At 45.6% G+C, this 19,330-nt stretch overlaps 1 protein-coding gene across 1 annotated transcript; it reads right to left on the bottom strand.

The window, feature by feature from the left end:
• Positions 1 to 9,668: 9,668 nt before the first annotated feature.
• Positions 9,669 to 18,186, bottom strand: LOC142660442 (cyclin-dependent kinase inhibitor 1B-like). The gene is made up of 3 exons (XM_075837056.1): positions 17,678 to 18,186; positions 13,123 to 13,237; positions 9,669 to 10,750 (listed from the first exon to the last, which is right to left on the bottom strand). Exons 1-2 carry the CDS (start codon positions 18,054 to 18,056, stop codon positions 13,128 to 13,130), a joined length of 489 nt encoding a protein of 162 aa, XP_075693171.1. The 5' UTR covers positions 18,057 to 18,186; the 3' UTR covers positions 9,669 to 10,750; positions 13,123 to 13,127.
• Between the last annotated feature and the right edge of the window lie 1,144 nt (positions 18,187 to 19,330).

Genomic DNA, 19,330 nt, shown 5'->3' with positions numbered 1-19,330 from the left:
ATGGATGTTGCCTCTGCCATATGGCTGCACCAGAAGAATGGAGCGACGCGTTTTATGACAGCGACAGGAATCAAAGTTCTACTTATCCTAAAGAACGTCATAAAGTTGCCTTGGAGGTGCAACTAAATGGGACAACCATGTATGAATGCAGCCATAAATCTAAGTACGTTACTCCTGGGGGTGGGGAGGGGATACGGGAGACTGGTGGTATCAATGCATGGTGGATATAATCTGTGCCAGCTTCCAGCAAAGATGGATACAGTTCAGAGACCAAACGCCAATACTCGTAGGATAGAAGGGAATTGAAAATCTGGCACAGAAAAATCTGGTCTAGATTAAAAGAGGTGGTCTTGTTGAGAGGTTTCACTGTGGATAGAAAGATAGGAGAGATGAGAGAGATATGAGAGAGAGATATGAGAGAGAGATATGAGAGAGAGAGATATGAGAGAGGGATATGAGAGAGAGAGAGATATGAGAGAGAGAGATATGAGAGAGAGAGAGATATGAGAGAGATAGATATGAGAGAGAGAGATATGAGAGAGAGAGATATGAGAGAGAGAGATATGAGAGAGAGAGATATGAGAGAGAGAGATATGAGAGAGAGAGATATGAGAGAGAGAGATATGAGAGAGAGAGATATGAGAGAGAGAGATATGAGAGAGAGAGAGAGATATGAGAGAGAGAGAGAGATATGAGAGAGAGAGAGATATATGAGAGAGAGAGAGATATGAGAGAGAGAGATATGAGAGAGAGAGATATGAGAGAGAGAGATATGGAGATATGAGAGAGAGAGAGCGAGATATGAGAGAGAGAAAGATAGGAGAGAGAGAGATAGGAGAGAGGGAGAGAGAGAGAGATAGGAGAGAGAGAGAGCGAGATATGAGCGAGATATGAGAGAGATACATATAATATAGATACATATAGCGATAATATAAAACAAGTCACTTCCAGATGGACCCCAGTGTTGCTCTCTGTAATCGGAATCAGTGATAAATCTGGATTGTGTGTGATGAATCTGACATCAAATACAATAGAAATCCCCTGCCACCTGCTTCCATTAAAGATCAGAAAATCTAATCTACGTGTAGGCAGCAGCTGAGCCCGGTTAAGGCGCTGGTCACAGGATGCGGCCGCCCTGGCATATGTTGTGAATATCCTAATGAATTTATTGCATATTTCCACTGCCCGTCGTGTGCAAATCCCGGCCAAGAAATGAGGATTTCCATTGTCCTCTCCCCCATGATAATGTCTGATTGTCTTACAGGATCCTGTAAATGTTTGGGCATAAATTTGCATATAAATTTGTGGTTTTGCGATTCATTGTGCCCACACTGTATAATGTGATCGCCAGTCTCTGCATTGGAGCTCCTTATAAGAAGTTTACGTCTTTCGCTGGGCTTAAAAGGACCTGAGCCAAATTTCGGTAAATGTACACAATAAAGCCTTTCAGGCGACCTCAGTGTTTCAGGGCGGTTCCGTACAAACGCAGGTCTCCGGATATATGAGATTTAGACATTTCCTCCATCTTTGAATATAATTTTGTTTTAGGTCCAAAATTCTATGCTGATTTATCTTTAAAAATGTGCTCCTTCCATTCGCGCAGCACAGTGACCTGATAACATTCTGCGCCACCACTAGGGGGAGCTCACTGAATAAGAATTTAAACAGCTCCTATTGAAATCAATAGTAGATTTGTCTACACGCCCCCTAGTGGTGTCTGCAGGCAGATATAATTTCATCATTTCACTCTATGACTATGCAGAGGATTTGGAGCTCTGTATCAGCAAAATTAAACGTTGACCGCTATAGAGAGATATTAAGAAATTAATCAGTTAAGAATTTTGGACCTAAAAATAAAATAATGTTCAAAGTTGGAGAGGAACAGAAACGAAATCCGTCCTTTATGCTGCTTCATTGTTTCCTTTTGGGTCCTAGTCCAGGTTTATAATGTAATTGGGCAATTCTTCCACAAATAACAGAATGACCTTAAAAAATTAATGACCGATGCCCTTAAAACACGACCATATAAAAGCTTATATTTCTGCCGTCCATGGGTGTGTGCTCAATGCTACAACCGGGAGCTGCTGCAAACCTCTAAACCCCCAAAATGCCACCATGGTTGCCCTAAAATGCATCTGTTGGATACTATTTTGTGTATACAGCTCCTATGCAGATCTATGAATTAATTAAACGACGTGGAGTCTGATCCTGCAGTCACTCCCATCATCTGTCTACTAGGTTAAAAGAAGTAAGGGACATATGGTAGGGAGTAGGAGGATCAGACTACATCTAGAATTAAGGGGGCCCCAGTTTGGAAGATTTAGGGGGACAATGGGGGTTGAGGTGGTGGCTCGGTAGATCAGTTTTTAAAGCTAAAACTGAATAACTAGGGTCAGTTCACACAGAGTTTTTTGGCGCTGATTTTGATGCCGAAACCTAGTCAGTCAGTGCCATAAAACGTCTGAAATTGCCTCCCATTTATTTTAATGGCAGGCAGAGGCGGTTTTTTTTCCCCGGGCGGCTTTTAGCCACTCGCGGGGAAAAAAATCTGCATATCTTTTCTTTCCGCGGTTTCCGTCTCTGACCTCCCATCGAACTAATGGAAGGCAGGAAAAACCTGCAGCGCTCGTTTCCGAGGGTTTTTCGGTGCGTTTTTTGCCCCTGGTCCTTGCATTGGCATTCGGCCGCGGAAAAAAGCGCAGGCAGTTCAAAATCTGTTCTGTGAGAGCAGGGCCTTAGATTTTATACAAAAAAAATTATAAAAATTCCAGAATTAAACTGAAAGTCCAAAATAATATTCCAAGTCTCATTCATCTTTTCAGCATTTATTTGCTGTCCGATTTCTATGAATTCCTGCTGACACCGTGCGCATACATCACATTCATCCAGTGATCTGTTTCCAATTAATTTGGGGGGGAATGAGTCAAATTCAGACACCTGCTGCCACTTAGAGATAATATATAGCAGTCCTGGATGAGGTCTTTGTACATCAGCCACATTAAACAAGCCGGACCCGGGCAGGAGTGTGCAAGGCCTGCAGAACACAGACACGCAACGGGATCCTTCATGGAAACCATCCTTAAAATTAATGTCCAGCTTTCAATACTTTTTCATTTTTAGGGGCAAAGTTCTATGTTCATTTCTCTATATCTCATTATAATGGTAAGCGATTGCCTTTTCTGATACGGAGCGCCAAACGTCCTGCATAGGCTTAACTGTCAAAATTGGTCTCCTTGTTGCCACCACTAGAGGGAGTCTAGGAGCTGACTGCATACTGTTGTGTTTAATGGGAGCTGTGTAAATTCATATGCAGTGAGCTCCCTCTAGTGGCGGCTGCGGGGAGGGAGAATTTTACTAGTTTACTAACCTGTTACTTTTAGGGTATGTACACACACACTAATTACGTCCGTAATTGACGGACGTATTTCGGCCGCAAGTACCGGACCGAACACACTGCAGGGAGCCGGGCTCCTAGCATCATACTTATGTACGATGCTAGGAGTCGATGCCTCGCTGCAGGACAACTGTCACGTACTGTAATCATGTTTTCAGTACGGGACAGTTGTCCTGCAGCGAGGCAGGCACTCCTAGCATCGTACATAAGTATGATGCTAGGAGCCCGGCTCCCTGCACTGTGTTCGGTCCGGGACTTGCGGCCGAAATACGTCCGTCAATTACGGACGTAATTAGTGTGTGTGTGTACATACCCTTAGGCTGCCATAGATTTGGATTTAGTGTAAATGGGAGGAGTCTCAGAATAAAGAGAGGGGGAGGGAGGAGAAACAGTGAGAGCAGAGTCTATGCATTTCTATGGAGCCTGGGTGACTTTTTGACTAAATGATTAGAGATGGCCAGCACAGGAAATGTTTAACTCTTTGCTCACATTAGCAAACCATTCTATGGGTCTATTGTAAGCATAGCATCAAATTTCTAGTAGCTCCCCATCACCTTCATTCTGGGAAATTTTTGAATTGCCAGTTTAGGAATTCCCACTAATCTTCTGACTCATCTCTATGATGCCAAAAGACACATTTTGGGGACATTCCCCTTTAAATAGCAATTCTCTGTGATTCCTACACTTTATTGCATGAAATACATCAAAAGCCAAAATCTCTCTCTTCCTGATAGTTTGCTACAATGTATCAGTGCAGGTAAAATGTATCAGTCTGGAGTCCAATCAGTTAGGATTGTCAAGACTGCATACAATTGTAGTAAACACTTAGCTCTGAGTAGTTTTCTGTACAGGTTTTTAGCCTCCGGATGTACACAAACACTTTTTCATTCACTGACCGCAAGTAGAGGATGGTGAGGAATTGAAACACCAAGTAGATTAGAAAGTTGCAGAACTTTTATTATACAATAATTCAGCTTTATTTACAGAAAACCCCCTTATTATATGAGACAGGGCAGGATGTTACAGAGCAGATCCATCCACTGATCTAATGTAATTCAAATAGGGGGAGGGGAGGATTGCCTCAAAGTCTGAATAGATCAATTAAATGAATCTCCTAATTAGATTTTGGCAAAAGCATCTCATCTGCTACATTGTATAGATAGGCCTAATTCAGACGAACGTGGTGAAATTTGGATCTGAAAAACAGCCGTTTTTCACTTCCCCGTTGCTCCAGCGCGGTCTCGTTTTCACGGATCCCCATAGACTTGAGTCTATGGAGGGATCCGTGAAAACATAAGGTAATAGGAGAGGTTCTATTTTTCAAGGACCCTTCACACATTCCGTTGAAACAACGTTTCACCCGATACACTGTACGATCATTGGCAATCAATTTGACAATTACGCCTAACAGCCAACGCAGTTTCAGCCCGCTTTGTAGCCGGGTCAATGCTGCTCAATGGGGCCTTACCCTAAGCGAAGTGACACATCAAAAGTTTAGTTACCCTTTAAGAATATGACCATAATAACTGGGTGGTTCCAGACTTTTCACTCTCCCTATAATATTGATTATGTTAAAGTTTCCGTAATCCAGAATCCAATCGTCCCTAATTCCTACAAAAGCAATCCAAATACCATATTAACAGGAAAATGCCCAATGGACCGGCGCTGGTTGTAGGAAATTCAAGGGAGGCCATAATTCTGGCGGGACTTTGAGGATTTGCGCAATGAAAAGTTGGGGGGGGGGGGGGTAACAGGGAAAGGAAAGAGAAACTAGGTAAACCCTTTTCTGGACAAAAATGTTGCCTCTACAATAGAACACATACATGCATGGGAATATGTAGCTTTTTTTTGGCAAAAATATTCATCTGGGAGGCACTCAATATGGATGAAATTATGGCTACCACCTAGCTTTCCCAGGATCCTGAATGGTAACGCTACCTTAGTTATATAAATATATGGAAATAGTGGATGAATCATCACATAACAAGAAATAAGTACCGTTCAGGACTCTCGGAAATGTGGTTGACAACTCCTATGTGCTACTTCGTGGCGGCCATATTGGTTGTCAACCAACTTTCCAAGACGCTGATGTAACGAAGTGGTTGAATAGAACAGTCTGACTAAAAATAATCCCCAGTAAATATGTCCATGTATTCTCCTTTAATTTAAATGAATACATAAGCTTTGAGTAAATGTCCATATTACATATTCTTTAACACTGACAAGTCCCTTTGTTACGATCCGTAGGTCGGACGCCGACTACACGGATTGTGCAGGCTCAGCAGATGAATGGACGTCATGTATTAGCATTGAATCGCTCCTTTGTCTTCTTACCGCTCAGCTGGGTCAGTGACGTTCAGTCTTCTTATACATGAAGGATTATTATAACAAGAGATGTTGTAGCAACCAATCAGCATTAACCATTGAAAAAGGGTACAGCATTACTGGAAACGTGTGGGTCCATTAATGGGGCACTTACTATTCTACACTAGAAGGCTGGATTCACACGAGCATGTTCAGTCCGTAAAGAACGGAACGTATTTCGGCCGCAAGTCCCGGACTGAACACAGTGCAGGGAGCCGGGCTCCTAGCATCATAGTTATGTACGACGCTAGGAGGACCTGCCTCGCTGCGGGACATTTGTCCCGTACTGAAAACATTACAGTACGGGACAGTAGTTCCACGGAGAGGCAGGGACTCCTAGCGTCGTACATAACTATGAATGATCACTGTGTAATGCTTAATTTCTCCTGTGGTGGCGCTGCAGGTAAATTGAACACTTACTGCCAGGTTTCCTCACAGAGCTGATCGCTGGGTGGACAGTTTGTGATCAGCTTATTGTCCAGAGACCCTTCTAGGAAGTAGGGATTGCCTAAGGGGGGAAAACCCCTTTACGAAATCTATCGGTTTGCTTCCTGTATTCTATATGGTAAAGGAAGTGCAATAAACCAGGGAGATGACGCTTCAGTGTGATTTCCCCTACAGTAAGTAGGAGGGTCCTGAAACGGTAACAAGGTTCGACAAACTTCTGACATGTCAGAAGTTTTGATTGGTGGGGCTCTGTGCAGAGACCCCTACCAATCGCTAAAACAAAGCGGCAGAAGTGCTCGTGAGCGCTCAGCCGCTTCATTCTGTTTGGCTTTTTCCGGAAATCAATGTAGTGGAGTGCGGGCTCAGTAGAAAGTCTATGAGCCCGTACTCTGATACATCGGCTTTCCGGAAAAAGGTGAACAGAAATGAAGCGGCTGAGCGCTCACACGAGCACTTCTGCCGCTTCTTTTTAGCGATCGGTGGGGGTCTCACTGCTCGGACCCCCACCAATAAAAACTTGTGACGCGTCACTAGGACATGTCAGAAGTTTATTGAACGTTTAGTTACCAGTGAAAGATTTTGGGAATCCTTCGCTCTAGCCAGGCACCACAGGGGAAGCTTAGTACTAAATGGCCAACCATATGATAGGTGGCCGGGCACAGCACACCAGAGAGCCATTCTTTGTTAACGGCACTCTGCTCTGACCAATATGAGTGGGGGGGACCCCCTCTATGACGTCCATGTGTGCTATTAGGGCCATCTTATTGAGAAATCCCCTCTAACAAACGGGAGGAAACTTACCAGTCGTGTTCTCTGGAGCTTGAATGTTTGGTTCCAAGGGGTCTTATTAGAAATTTATTTTGAGAGAAATCTGATTAAGGCTGGGTAAACACGACCTATTTTCAGGCGTAATGGAGGCGTTTTATGCCTCGAATTACGCCTGAAATCACGACTCCAATACGTCGGCAAACATCTGCCCATTCATTTCAATGGGTTTGCCGATGACCTGTAATTTAACGCGTCGCTGTCAAGAGACGACAATTCTTGGGACGTAATTGGAGCCGTTTTTCATTGAATCCAATGAAGAACCGCTCCAAATTACGTCCGTAATGGACGCCCCGCAATACACGAGTACGAGCAATTACGTCTGAAATGACGGAGCTGTTTTCTCCTTCAACCAGCTCCGTAATTTCAGACGTAATTGCAGTTATCGTGTGCACATACCCTAATAACGCAGGCGGAGAAGGACTTGGTGCGCTGGCTCTACAGTCAGCACAGGGCGAGTCATGACCGGCTGGTCACTATGGATACATAACCGCAACACCGTCTTATACGAGATTGTTAGGCAGCGTGACTTTAATAATCAGATTTTTCTAAAATGTATTAATATGGAGGACGGCTTATAAAATGTAGATAAGTTGTGGTGAACCAGGAAACAGGAATATAAACCCATAGCACATATTAATAGTAGTGCTAATAACCACACAGAGGAGGCATTCATGGCACAGTAGACGAGGGGCGAGTCACAAAATGCCTCATTGTCTATATTAGTTCGGAGGCGGCATTGACGCAACCACACGTTCGCCGCCTCTGCGGGTGTAGGTGAGGGGCACAGAGATGCATTGAAAGTCAATGAACATGATAAAACGCTCTACAATCCGATTGTGGGTATTTTCTGTCTGTCATCATATGGATTCCATGATGCCGACCACTTTACTATATGGCCGGGTTCCCACGGGACGGATAGGCTGCGTAAAACCATGCAGCGTGTCAGACCTGGAAACCGCAGGCCATTCCGTCCCAAAAAAAAAAAATCGCACCACCATGTGGTGCGATTTTTCGTACGGAAATTCCACCGTTCATAATGATCTTCTCACTTCTCGGATGTCCGCTCCTGCCTCCCTGGATGACGTTTCAGGCCGTGTGACGCTTCAGCCTGTGATTGGCTCCAGCGGTCACATGGGATGCAACGTAGACTGCAGGAAGAAGGAGGGCATTCTGGTTAAGTCATTTTATTTATTTTCTTCCGGCTTTGCGATTTTTGCATGGTAAACGCTGCGACTACGCCGCTATGGTTGCAGCACTTGGCTTTCTGTTACGGGTTTTGCATCCCCATTGAATTCAATGGGGAAAACCTGCAACGAAAAATCAACAAACGCAGCATAAATTGACATGCTACGGAATTAAATTCCTCTCCGCAGGTCAAGTTATTAACGTTTACGCTGCATTTCTTTTTTTTCCCGCAGCGTGAGCATGAGATTTACGAATTCTCACCCGCTTTGCTACTGTAAACGCTGCAAAATTTCCGCACACAATTCCGTTGCTGGAAATACGTGGGAACCAGGCCTAACACCGGTTATGTCCAATGTTATAAACTGGAGAAAGAAAGTTGCACATAGTGGATATAGGAGAGGGGTCAGCATAAGTGGAGGGGGATGTTATTGGGTCAAACTCTTCACACACCCCTTCAGTCACTGATCGTCTTGTGACCATGTTCCCAGGCTATGTGACCCAATGACTGTAGACCGGGGATACACGGCTCCCGACTACCTATATCATAAGCTGTATAGACAGCAGGAGTCACTCCTCTCCCAGCGACCTCTGGGTAATGGGGAATATACAAATGTAGTGGGGAGGTCAGTGGCTAGACAAACATTAGGTCAGAATTATTATTTTTTTTATGTAAGAAACATGGTTTCATTTGCTTTTGGGAATTTTTTTTCTTATGTCTATTTAAAAATACATTTCTGAAATATTGCATTTTTCACACTGGCCACTAGGGCTCGCAAAAGAGCTTGACACATGATTTTCTACATCTCTCTTTTTGGCTGTGCTGTGCAGATGTAGGAAAACTCCAGGAAAAACTGATTGTGTTATTTCTAGTGCAGAGGATTTTTCTTAGGAGTTATTTTAATTCCTGTGGTCATGCTCCACCACTTTAGGTGCTGCACTGGACATAGTAAAATTTATCAGTTATACCTGGTGTGTCCCTTAAAGTGTGCGACACCGGATCACTCTCTCATCACTAGACAGCAGAGTTACAATGACTGAATTTATTGTACTGCTGGAGACTAGATAGGCAGGATTACACTACTAACAGACGAGAGAGAATGTGTAATTGAAGAGAAAGCTTATCCAGTGTACAGGGATAGGACTTATAATTCCTTTGAATGTTTAGGTCCCCACAAAAATAGGCTTCCCTTCCATCCCGATTTCTTACGTTAAACCCCCAGCCCCTCAAATATATTCCCCCGCTTCCCAACTTAAAACATAAGTTTGCAAGAACTTCAGTGCAGAAAGGATTCTTGTCACTCAGGGGAAACCAGAGACCCCTCCTGGCTGCTTAAGAGCATTACACCATCTAATAATTTGTGATGTAAAGGAAATAAAAGATAAAAACTATAATAAAACCACTATAAACAAATTTTCATTGAAGCCAATTATAAATAAATGCACAACAGTGTTTGCAGATACAGGAAAGTTCAATGTTCTCACAAAATAAAGTCAAACTTTGCAAACATGTGAATATAGTGCCTTTCCCATGCAGGAGAAATATAACCGGCTCATTCACACTTATATAAATAGATAGTATAAGTTAGTAAACATTTCAAACATTAAAAAAAAAATACAGTAACATTAACAGTATACTCGTACACCGCACACATCTGGTGTGAACATGTGCGGAGAATACACCCTTCAAAGCAGAGCACACATTAAAAATGAGTAAAAGCAGAGCATCGCCCTCAACCATCACTTTACACCTTATATATAGCATTAATCTACATCAAAAGTAGTCACTTAGTAAATACATTACATCAATGATCTGGAGCTAGAGCCGATTTACACTCCAGAGCTGCATTCACAATTCTGCAGATTGCAAATGGAAACAGTCAGTAAGCTTGTTGACGACATACTCCTTACAGTTTAGCGGAGATTCTATATTGCAGGGGGACGTTAGCTTTTTCCTACATCAGATTACTGTGAAGTGTCTGGTGCAAAGACGACACTTCCCAGGATGAAAGTCACTAGGTAGCTGGGGGGGGGCGCGGACTGAGCGGATACTTTAGGAGGGGCGCTAATGAGAGGCAGGCAGAGAGCTGGGAGACTGTTTTGTAGGAGCGGTCAGGATTGAATCTTTGAAAAGGCATAGTCGGGTATTTTTACCTGGGGCAGACACTGAACAAGCAGAGGGTGTTCTGCAGCGTGCAGAGCTATAGATAGAAAATAGCCATAATACCTACTGTGCCTGAGGTTCCTAAAAAGATTTGTAAAAAATCTGCAATAATGACAACCTTTTACGTAGATTAATTGCGAACAGTAAAATGGCGGTCAAAGACGAACCTGCGCTTTAAAGTAAGAAGAATAAAAAAGATCAACCCAGCAAAACACAATTGAGTAACATGACGAGCCACGACTGGCGGGTGAGTGGCTGCTCATTGAAAGTCCTTTTTTTTTTTTTTCTGTCCTTAATGTCACGGCTCAGTTCTCGGCTGTCCTAGTCTCCTCGCTTGCGTTGAGGTTTTGGGCAACTCCATAAGTGCAAATCTGCATAAATCAGAGAAGGAAATTACTGGTCAGTGCTGGAAAGATGAGATCACTAAAGGCATCCACCAAGCTCATCTGCCTCGGAAAATGTGAGGTTACGTGCCCAAGCAGTAATCTCTACAGGGCCGTCACACCCGTAATTTGGCTCCGTGGGCGCGGTGCATGACGCCAGGGCAGATGTGTGTACGGCCCCGAGGATTTAACATTACTAGAAATGCAATTGCTGACATCAATAAACGCGATCTCAACATGCTGAACCTACACCAACGTATTAGGGAATGGCAAATAGCAATGACCCAAAGTCTTCCTATAATCACAAGTGCTCCCATTAGAAGCAGAGAACATACAATAATAGAGTGGGGGGCCCCAGAGGATTTAAGGGGGTCCCAGAAACGGCACCACACATGTACATGGCTTGTGTCGGGTATTACAGCTCAGTTACATTGAAGTGAATAGCTGGGATGCAGTACCAGACACAACCTGTGGACAAGTGTGGCGCTGTTTTTGGAAGAAAGCTGCCATGTTTCTCTAAGCCTGGACAACCCCTTTAAAAATTCCATTTGCCCCAATGTTAGGTACCAACCACCTATGTCGGCTGCTCTATCGACAGATTACAGGCTGCCGTAAATAGCCTCTCTTCAATCTCTGCAGCCTTGGAGACTTATTCTTGAATCACTCCGGCCGTTTTTGAAGAGTCAGGTTTTTTTTAAGCGTTTTCTGCGGCCATTCTTGGAGCGTTTTTTCTATTGACAATGAAAAATGGCTCCAAAAACAGCTCAAGAAGTGACATGCACTTGTTACAGGGTGTTTTTTTAAGCGCCGTTTTTTCAAACGGCCACGTAAAAAAAACAGCCTTGTCTGAACGAAACTCAGTTTTTCCCATTGAAATGAATGGGCAGATGTTTGGAGGCGTTCAGCTTCCGGTTTTTCAGGCATTTTCAAGGAGTTTACGCCCCGAAAAAGGCCTGAATACACTGCGTGCGAATGTTCCAGAACTTTAGTGTAATAATATACAAACATTTTGCAGCCGCTCTCTTTAATGGATACTTTGTATCATACAATTGTACACATCAAGGTTTACTCTTTTAGGCTCTGTTCACATCTGCGTTGGGGTCCCGTTCTGACGTTATGTCTGAGCTTTGTCAGAACGGGACCCTGAACAGACACGAACTGAAACCATCACCATTGATTTCAATGGTGACTGATCCGGTGCCCGTGGTTTCAGTTGGTCTCTGTTGTGCACCGGACCTCTCGTTTTGCCTGAAGCAGAAAGGTCCAGATGTAGCAGAGCTGAGAGTCATTAACTCTTTGGGTTGCATGAATTGCACAGTACAACCTTCACACTTAGGACGGCAGGTAAAGCTACTGCAATATTCTATGTAAAACCATAAATGGAGAAGTTGTGCCAGATGACAAACTCGGCTCTGCTGCATCTGGAAAAGTCAATGCTGTTCTATATGCAGTGACTCATTCTCTGCGTCTTATCTTCTCATCATTGAACAACTATTATAAATCATGGACGGAGGCTGTGTGAATGCTCAATATGATAAACCCATTCAGACCACCGTCCATGACATCACCCCCTCAGCCCACCCCCATTAATTGCTCGACTGTTTCACTTGTAAAAGCTCAGACTACAGCAAGTCCGGGGGGATCACTCATCTCCGGAGAAGATTTATCTGCTCTGTGGACGCTGCACAAGTCAAAGTCAACATGGCTGGAAAGACAATACAGAGAGGGGGAGGGGGGCACAGGAGCTGGATCAACAGGACCACAATAACCCAGCGGTGCCATGTAATGAATGGAGTGTCTTCCCGGATATAAGCTGATCATGGGGTGGGGGGCCCACATCAAGTATCTTTATATAGGATGGACCCATAAGACCGTTACGGTGCACCTAGTGGTGCCCGTAGGACCCCTTTTTTAATGTTGACGTCTCAATAGGGTTTATTAAAGGGGTTGTCTATACCAATCCGTGCAAAAATCAACCCCCTAAAATAAGTGAGGAACCCCCTGCTCTCATATTGCACCAGATTTGCCATTCAGGACTCTGGGAAAGCTGAGTGAAGTGGGAGGTGAAACGGCTGAATAAAGAAAGAACATCATGGCTTTACACAAGAATTGGTCATCTATCCATTGCCAGAGACCTTGATGTCCACAGTGGTGGCACCAACCTGCACGATCTGAGGTCTTTCCAGAACAAGGAGCTCTCGTCCATAACCTTAAATGACCTCAGATCTTCAGGACATCACAGCGCAGATGGAATCTGGAGGCTCGTTCTTCACTGAAAAGGCTGAGAGTTGTAGAACACAAGGTAACAGCACCCCTAGTGGTCACCGCAGAAACATAACATTTCCACCATCCAGCCTTACCTCGATCATCGGATCATCTTGCGCGGCGTGTGCTCTGTGGGGATGGGAGATGTGGAGTGCAGCTTGTCACAAAGTGCGGCAACAACTTTAGTCTTTTTTCTCACTGGGAAAAAGTCTGAAAGTGAAAAAAAAAAAAAGTTGCATATATTCTGATTTTTGAGCAGCAGTTATTGTATTTTAAAGGGGTATTCCGGTTTTGGCAAATATAAGGTTATTCTATATACAATGAAAAGTTATACACTTTTCCAATATACTTTTTGAATGGAATTCTCTGTTTTCAAGGTCTCTGCTTGCGGTCATTCAATAGGAACCTCCATTGTTTATGCCCTGTGGATAAAACTGTTCTGGTCATGTGATGATCACACAGGTGCAGGGTTCGTTACAGTACAGTTATCAGAGTTGTGTCTTGTAACGAGCCGTGCACCTGTGTGCTCATCACATCACCAGGATAGATTTATTTTTTTTACGCCAAGTAAACAACGAACGTTCCTATTGAAGGACAGCAAGCAGAGATCATGAAAACCATGAGGAACTGATATAAAAATATATTGGAAAATAATGTAACTTTTCATTCTAAAAAAAAAATCCCACTGGTCCGATGCGAGGACCGTCACAGATCCACCATGGACTCAGATTAAATTCACATAGTACGATACTGGTCATAGACAATTGGCTACTCTATATAAAGCAATTATTTGCCAATTAACACTGAATATATCTTTAAGCAGTTAGAGCTTTACTTTTCTGTTACAGAGCTCCAAACCCCCTGCATAGTCAGAGGTAAATTATCAAATTCTGGCTCTATAGCCACCACTAGGGGGAGCTTACTGCATACTGTGTTATAGAGTTCAGTGTATAATCAGTATGCAGTAAACTCCTAAGCTCCCCCTAGTGGTAACTACAGGCACACAGAATTTAAGCATTTAACACATTCTCTATGGAGGGGTTTTGGTGAACTGTATTAGAAAAAAATATAATGTAATATATCACATCAACTATTAAAGACAACGAGAGAAAACAATGCCACACAGGGATAGGACGTGCTGCTATACAGGGAGAAAATGCCTGTATCTGTGTGAACTTTGGCTGGAATACTAGTGTGAACTAAAGTGAATGGGCCAGGTAACAATTACAAGTCTTCAATACATGACGTTCCCATAGGAATGGAAAGGACGGAGATCTCATCAACAAGATAACGGATGGACTGAAATACTCAGCCACGACAAAACTTTTCTGACTTTATCTGCCTACAGCCTGGCATTTTTTTGGTCACATTCATTTGCCCGAGATGCTGCCTCCTACCTACCTGCATTTATCTTTCTGACGCGATTTGCATTTTTTGCCTGGCAGCCCTACAACCCATTCCAACAACGTACAGTCTTCAACTGCCCTCTAATGCCCATTGTTAGCTTAAGGGTATGTTCACACGCAGAGCTTTCAGGGCGTAAGCACCTCGAAATATGCTATCTAGATGCCTACAAACATCTGCCCATTGAATTCAATTGGAAAAACTGCATTTAGTTCAGACGGGGTGTATTTTTACGCCTCGGTTTTAAAAAACGGCGTGTAAAAAGGCACCCTCTAAAAACAGGCATGTCACTTCTTGAGCCGTTTGTGGGACGGTTTTTCATTGTCAGAATGTAAAAACCGCTCCAAAAACGGCTGAAAATCAGAGGCGGTTTTCCCTTGAAGATCATTCCGTCGCTTTCAGCCACTTTCGATTTTGCGTGAACATACCCTAAGGTCTCATGCACACGGCCATGCCCGTAATCCCGGTGACGGCTGGCCACCACCAGCATTTTTGGTCCTATCTTTTGCGGAGGCGTTCTACGGCCTGGACCCCTGCCCGCAAATATATTGGAAGGTGTTTGGTCAATAGAAATAAATGGGTTCATAATTGCCGACCGTAATTACGGTCAAATTCTACGTCCGTGTGCATGGGGCCTTGTACTGATACAACAGCAGCTATTCCTGCTGACAACCACCCTCTTTAGCATGAATAAGAGGTTGTCACAGCCCCGCCCCAATATATCTATAAACCAATTACCTCCATCCCAGAATGAAATAATCCTATCTACTACTACCCCTATTATTGTGTGTGTTTTTGTATGAGGGGTCTTCAGATTGGTTGGGTGAAATCGCTGCAGCTCTGCATCAGCCTCTAGGAACTGCCTGAAGTTTGGATGCCGGATAAAGGAATTTTAGCAGGATAGTCCATACTATTATGAAGTGGTCTTCAACCTGTGGCTTTCCAGCTATTGCCTGCGGCTGTCAGGGCATGCTGGGAGTTGTAGTTTTGCAACAGTTGGAGACCATTGCATTATTAAAAACTACAAATCACAGGCCAAACAAGAATAATGAGCGCAATCTACGTTGTCTTGAACTGTGTTTGCAGCTTTTACCTTTCGCTATTTCCCCTGCAGGAAGGAGTTCATTTAAGGCAATTTTATTTCTGGAGGTAGAGTCCCTAAATCTGCCCCAGCCGGTGACTGCAGCTCCTCACAGCATTGAAATGCATCACGCTCAGCTGAGATCAGCAGCACAAATTGCTGTGCTTGCACTTCTATTGTACTAGTGGAAAGGCAGCCAGGGGGGGGAGAGGAGGGGGAAAAGGTGGGGAGAGGAGGGGGAAAAGGTGGGGTATGGAGAGGGCGGAGGGGGGGACGCAGGCTGCCCCGAGGAAGAGGACAAGCTTGGATCTCAAGACTACACAGCGACATCCCCACATTTAACATAAAGGGTGTCTATGCAATGTGATATACTATATATATATATGCTTGATAAAGGTCCTATTGTTGGACAGAAACGTCGCTGTTTGTTGGCTGAATAAACCACTTTATTTTCACCACTTTGAGTGCTGCAAGATCTCTACTTATATATATATAGGCACTGCTGCATATTATGTATTTTAACCCCTTCACTGCTTTGGGGGAAAGACTGTAAAGTGGGCCAGCCTTCAAAAATGACTTTAAAAAAATGTTGCAGGACAGTAAACAAGAATGGCCGGGCCTCAGGGAGCAGGTGATGCAACAGGCGGCCAGAAAGTGCAACCGGGTAACAAGACAAGTGGGGAAATCCTGGTGACGAAAGCAACGCAAGAAATCAGTGACAATTCTAGTCAGAGCGGTGACAACATGCAAGGCTGGTGCAACAAATCAGTGAGGACATCAGTGCAGCAACCCAGGAAGAATGTGGTGACAGCAGCAATGTAGAAAATCAGTCTGACTGAGACATTGTAACAAAGGAAGGACAAAGAAACAATGAACCGACAGCCAATCAGGATACAATGTAACCAGAACAGAGGGAGGGGGTCAGGATACAGCAACACTGGGGTATATAGTCACCAAGGAGAGATGTCACCATCTGATTATATACTCCTGATATGTTACTAGAATACCAGAAAGATACAACGTAACAAAGATACAACACACATTGTATTATAACAACCAGAATGAAATATAAACAAGAGCCACCATACAATGTAACAAAAGCAAAGATACAAGTTACCCCAGAAGTTACAGCGTAACTAGTCCCAGATAAGTCACTGCCCAGTGTATACATTATGGGGGTACATGATAGTCAGTGCAGTATAATCAGGACGTGGTAGATAATAATCTAATACAATGTAACAATCGGGACTGTTATAATATACAGGATATAACAGTGCAGGGTACAGTATGTGGTGTGAACACCGAGCTGCAGACCTCAAATAGAACCGGATAATATTAGAAAGCGATGTAATACCGTAAAACGCACCGCAACACCCGGCGCGCAACAGAGCCACGCGACGCAACCCCCGGCGCGCAACAGAACCACGCGACGCAACCCCCGGCGCGCAAGCCGGCCACGCGACGCAACCCCCGGCGCGCAAGCCGGCCACGCGACGCAACCCCCGGCGCGCAAGCCGGCCACGCGACGCAACCCCCGGCGCGCAAGCCGGCCACGCGACGCAACCCCCGGCGCGCAAGCCGGCCACGCGACCCAACCCCCGGCGCGCAAGCCGGCCACGCGACCCAACCATCGGCGCGCAAGCCGGCCACGCGACCCAACCATCGGCGCGCAAGCCGGCCACGCGACCCAACCATCGGCGCGCAAGTCGGCCACGCGACCCAACCATCGGCGCGCAAGCCGGCCACGCGACCCAACCATCGGCGCGCAAGCCGGCCACGCGACCCAACCATCGGCGCGCAAGCCGGCCACGCGACCCAACCATCGGCGCGCAAGCCGGCCACGCGACGCAACCCCCGGCGCGCAAGCCACGCGACCCCTGGCGCGCAAGCCAGCCACGCGACGCAACCTCCGGCGCGCAGGCCAGCCACGCGACGCAACCTCCGGCGAGCAAGCCAGCCACGCAACCTCCGGCGAGCAAGCCAGCCACGCGACGCAACCTACGGCACGCAAGCGAACAAAGCATAACGACCTCCAGTATGCAAGGAAACAAAGCACTACAACCACCAACATGAAAGGAAACAAAGCACTACAACCACCAGTATGCAAGGAAACAAAGCACTACAACCACCAGTATGCAATGCTGCGATGTGACAGCTCTTCCTACCTGTGATCGGGGCTGCGGGCTGGGACCTCTTGTTGGCGGCCGGTCTGGCTAGGAGTGCGGGCGGGGTGCAGTCAGGTGTAGCCGGGGGGCTGGAGGTTATGACGGGGAGAGTCCGGTCAGGTGCAGCAGAGATTCGGGGCGTCCTGTAGAACTGGGGCACGGTCTCCTCGCCGCTCTCCTGCCAGGTATAGCGGCTGCTGGGCAACGGAGTCCCGGTCTGGAAGTCAAAGTCCCACCTGCGGCTGCTCTGCTCCTGCATCTCCCGCAGCCGGGCGTGCAGCTCCCTGCTCAGCTCTACGTGATCCACCGGCCCGAACAGGCGCCTACAAACCTTACTGCCCGGCCTGGGGGCGCCCTCCGCCCGCTGTACATCGCACATGATCCCGGGAGCTCCGGACGTTTCCCGCAGCAGCGATCCAGCAGTCACCTCTTCGGTCACTGACAGTCACAACCCGCAGGAGCGTAACGCAGCGCCCGGCGACCAGACGATGTTTTCTACACACGTTTAGGCCCCGCCCACAACATTACAAGGTCTGCCTGTAAGCCCCGCCCACATTATAAGATCCGCCTTCTTTACGCTGAGTTTAAATTGGCGGCCACAGCTGTCAATCATTTTCATACTCTAGTCAAACAGATGAACGTAGTAAACACGTTATACAACCCGCCCAGTGCGACGTTTACTACAGATGTGAGCCAGATAGTCACATATGTCTCAATAAGTGTCAGATACAGAGGTCCCCATAACAGTGTAATCATCCACAGATGTCCCCATAACAGTGTATCATCCACAGATATCCCCATAACAGTGTATCACCCGCAGATCTCCCCATAACAGTGTATCATCCACAGATGTCCCCATAACAGTGTATCACCCGCAGATGTCCTCATAACAGTGTATCATCCGCAGATGTCCCCATAACAGTGTATCATCCACAGATGTCCCCATAACAGTGTATCATCCACAGATGTCCCCATAACAGTGTATCACCCACAGATGTCCCCATAACAGTGTATCATCCACAGATGTCCCCATAACAGTGTATCCTCCACAGATGTCCCCATAACAGTGTATCATCCACAGATGTCCCCATAACAGTGTATCCTCCACAGATGTCCCCATAACAGTGTATCCTCCACAGATGTCCTCATAACAGTGTATCCTCCACAGATGTCCTCATAACAGTGTATCACCCACAGATGTCCCCATAACAGTGTATCATCCACAGATGTCCCCATAACAGTGTATCACCCACAGATGTCCCCATAACAGTGTATCCTCCACAGATGTCCTCATAACAGTGTATCCTCCACAGATTTCCCCATAACAGTGTATCCTCCACAGATGTCCCCATAACAGTGAATCATCCACAGATGTCCCCATAACAGTGTATCATCCACAGATGTCCCCATAACAGTGTATCACCCACAGATGTCCCCATAACAGATAGTGCTCCCCTGGAGATTGTGCTATACAGACCCCCCTGTAGATAGTGTCACCTTTCCCCTCCTGTAGATAGTACCCACTTCCCCTTGTAGACAGTGCTATACAGACCCCCCCTGTAGATAGTGTTCCCACCTCCTAATTGTAGATAGTGCCATACAGCCCCCTGTAGATAATACCCCACCTCCCGCTCGTAGATAGTGTCACCCCAC

Source organism: Rhinoderma darwinii, chromosome 9 (assembly GCF_050947455.1).
Source record: "Rhinoderma darwinii isolate aRhiDar2 chromosome 9, aRhiDar2.hap1, whole genome shotgun sequence".
Lineage (NCBI taxonomy): Eukaryota > Metazoa > Chordata > Amphibia > Anura > Rhinodermatidae > Rhinoderma > Rhinoderma darwinii.
The sequence above is the reverse complement of the archived record's forward strand: the minus strand, read 5'-3'. Positions and strand labels throughout refer to the sequence as shown.

Excerpts from the sequence above, each read along its gene's own strand:
- LOC142660442 (XM_075837056.1), bottom strand. The coding sequence starts at position 18,056 with ATGTGCGATGTACAGCGGGCGGAGGGCGCCCCCAGGCCGGGCAGTAAG. Across the intron at positions 13,238-17,677 it reads GCCCGCAGCCCCGATCACAG|ACTTTTTCCCAGTGAGAAAA; the intron begins GTAGGAAGAGCT and ends TTTCACTTTCAG.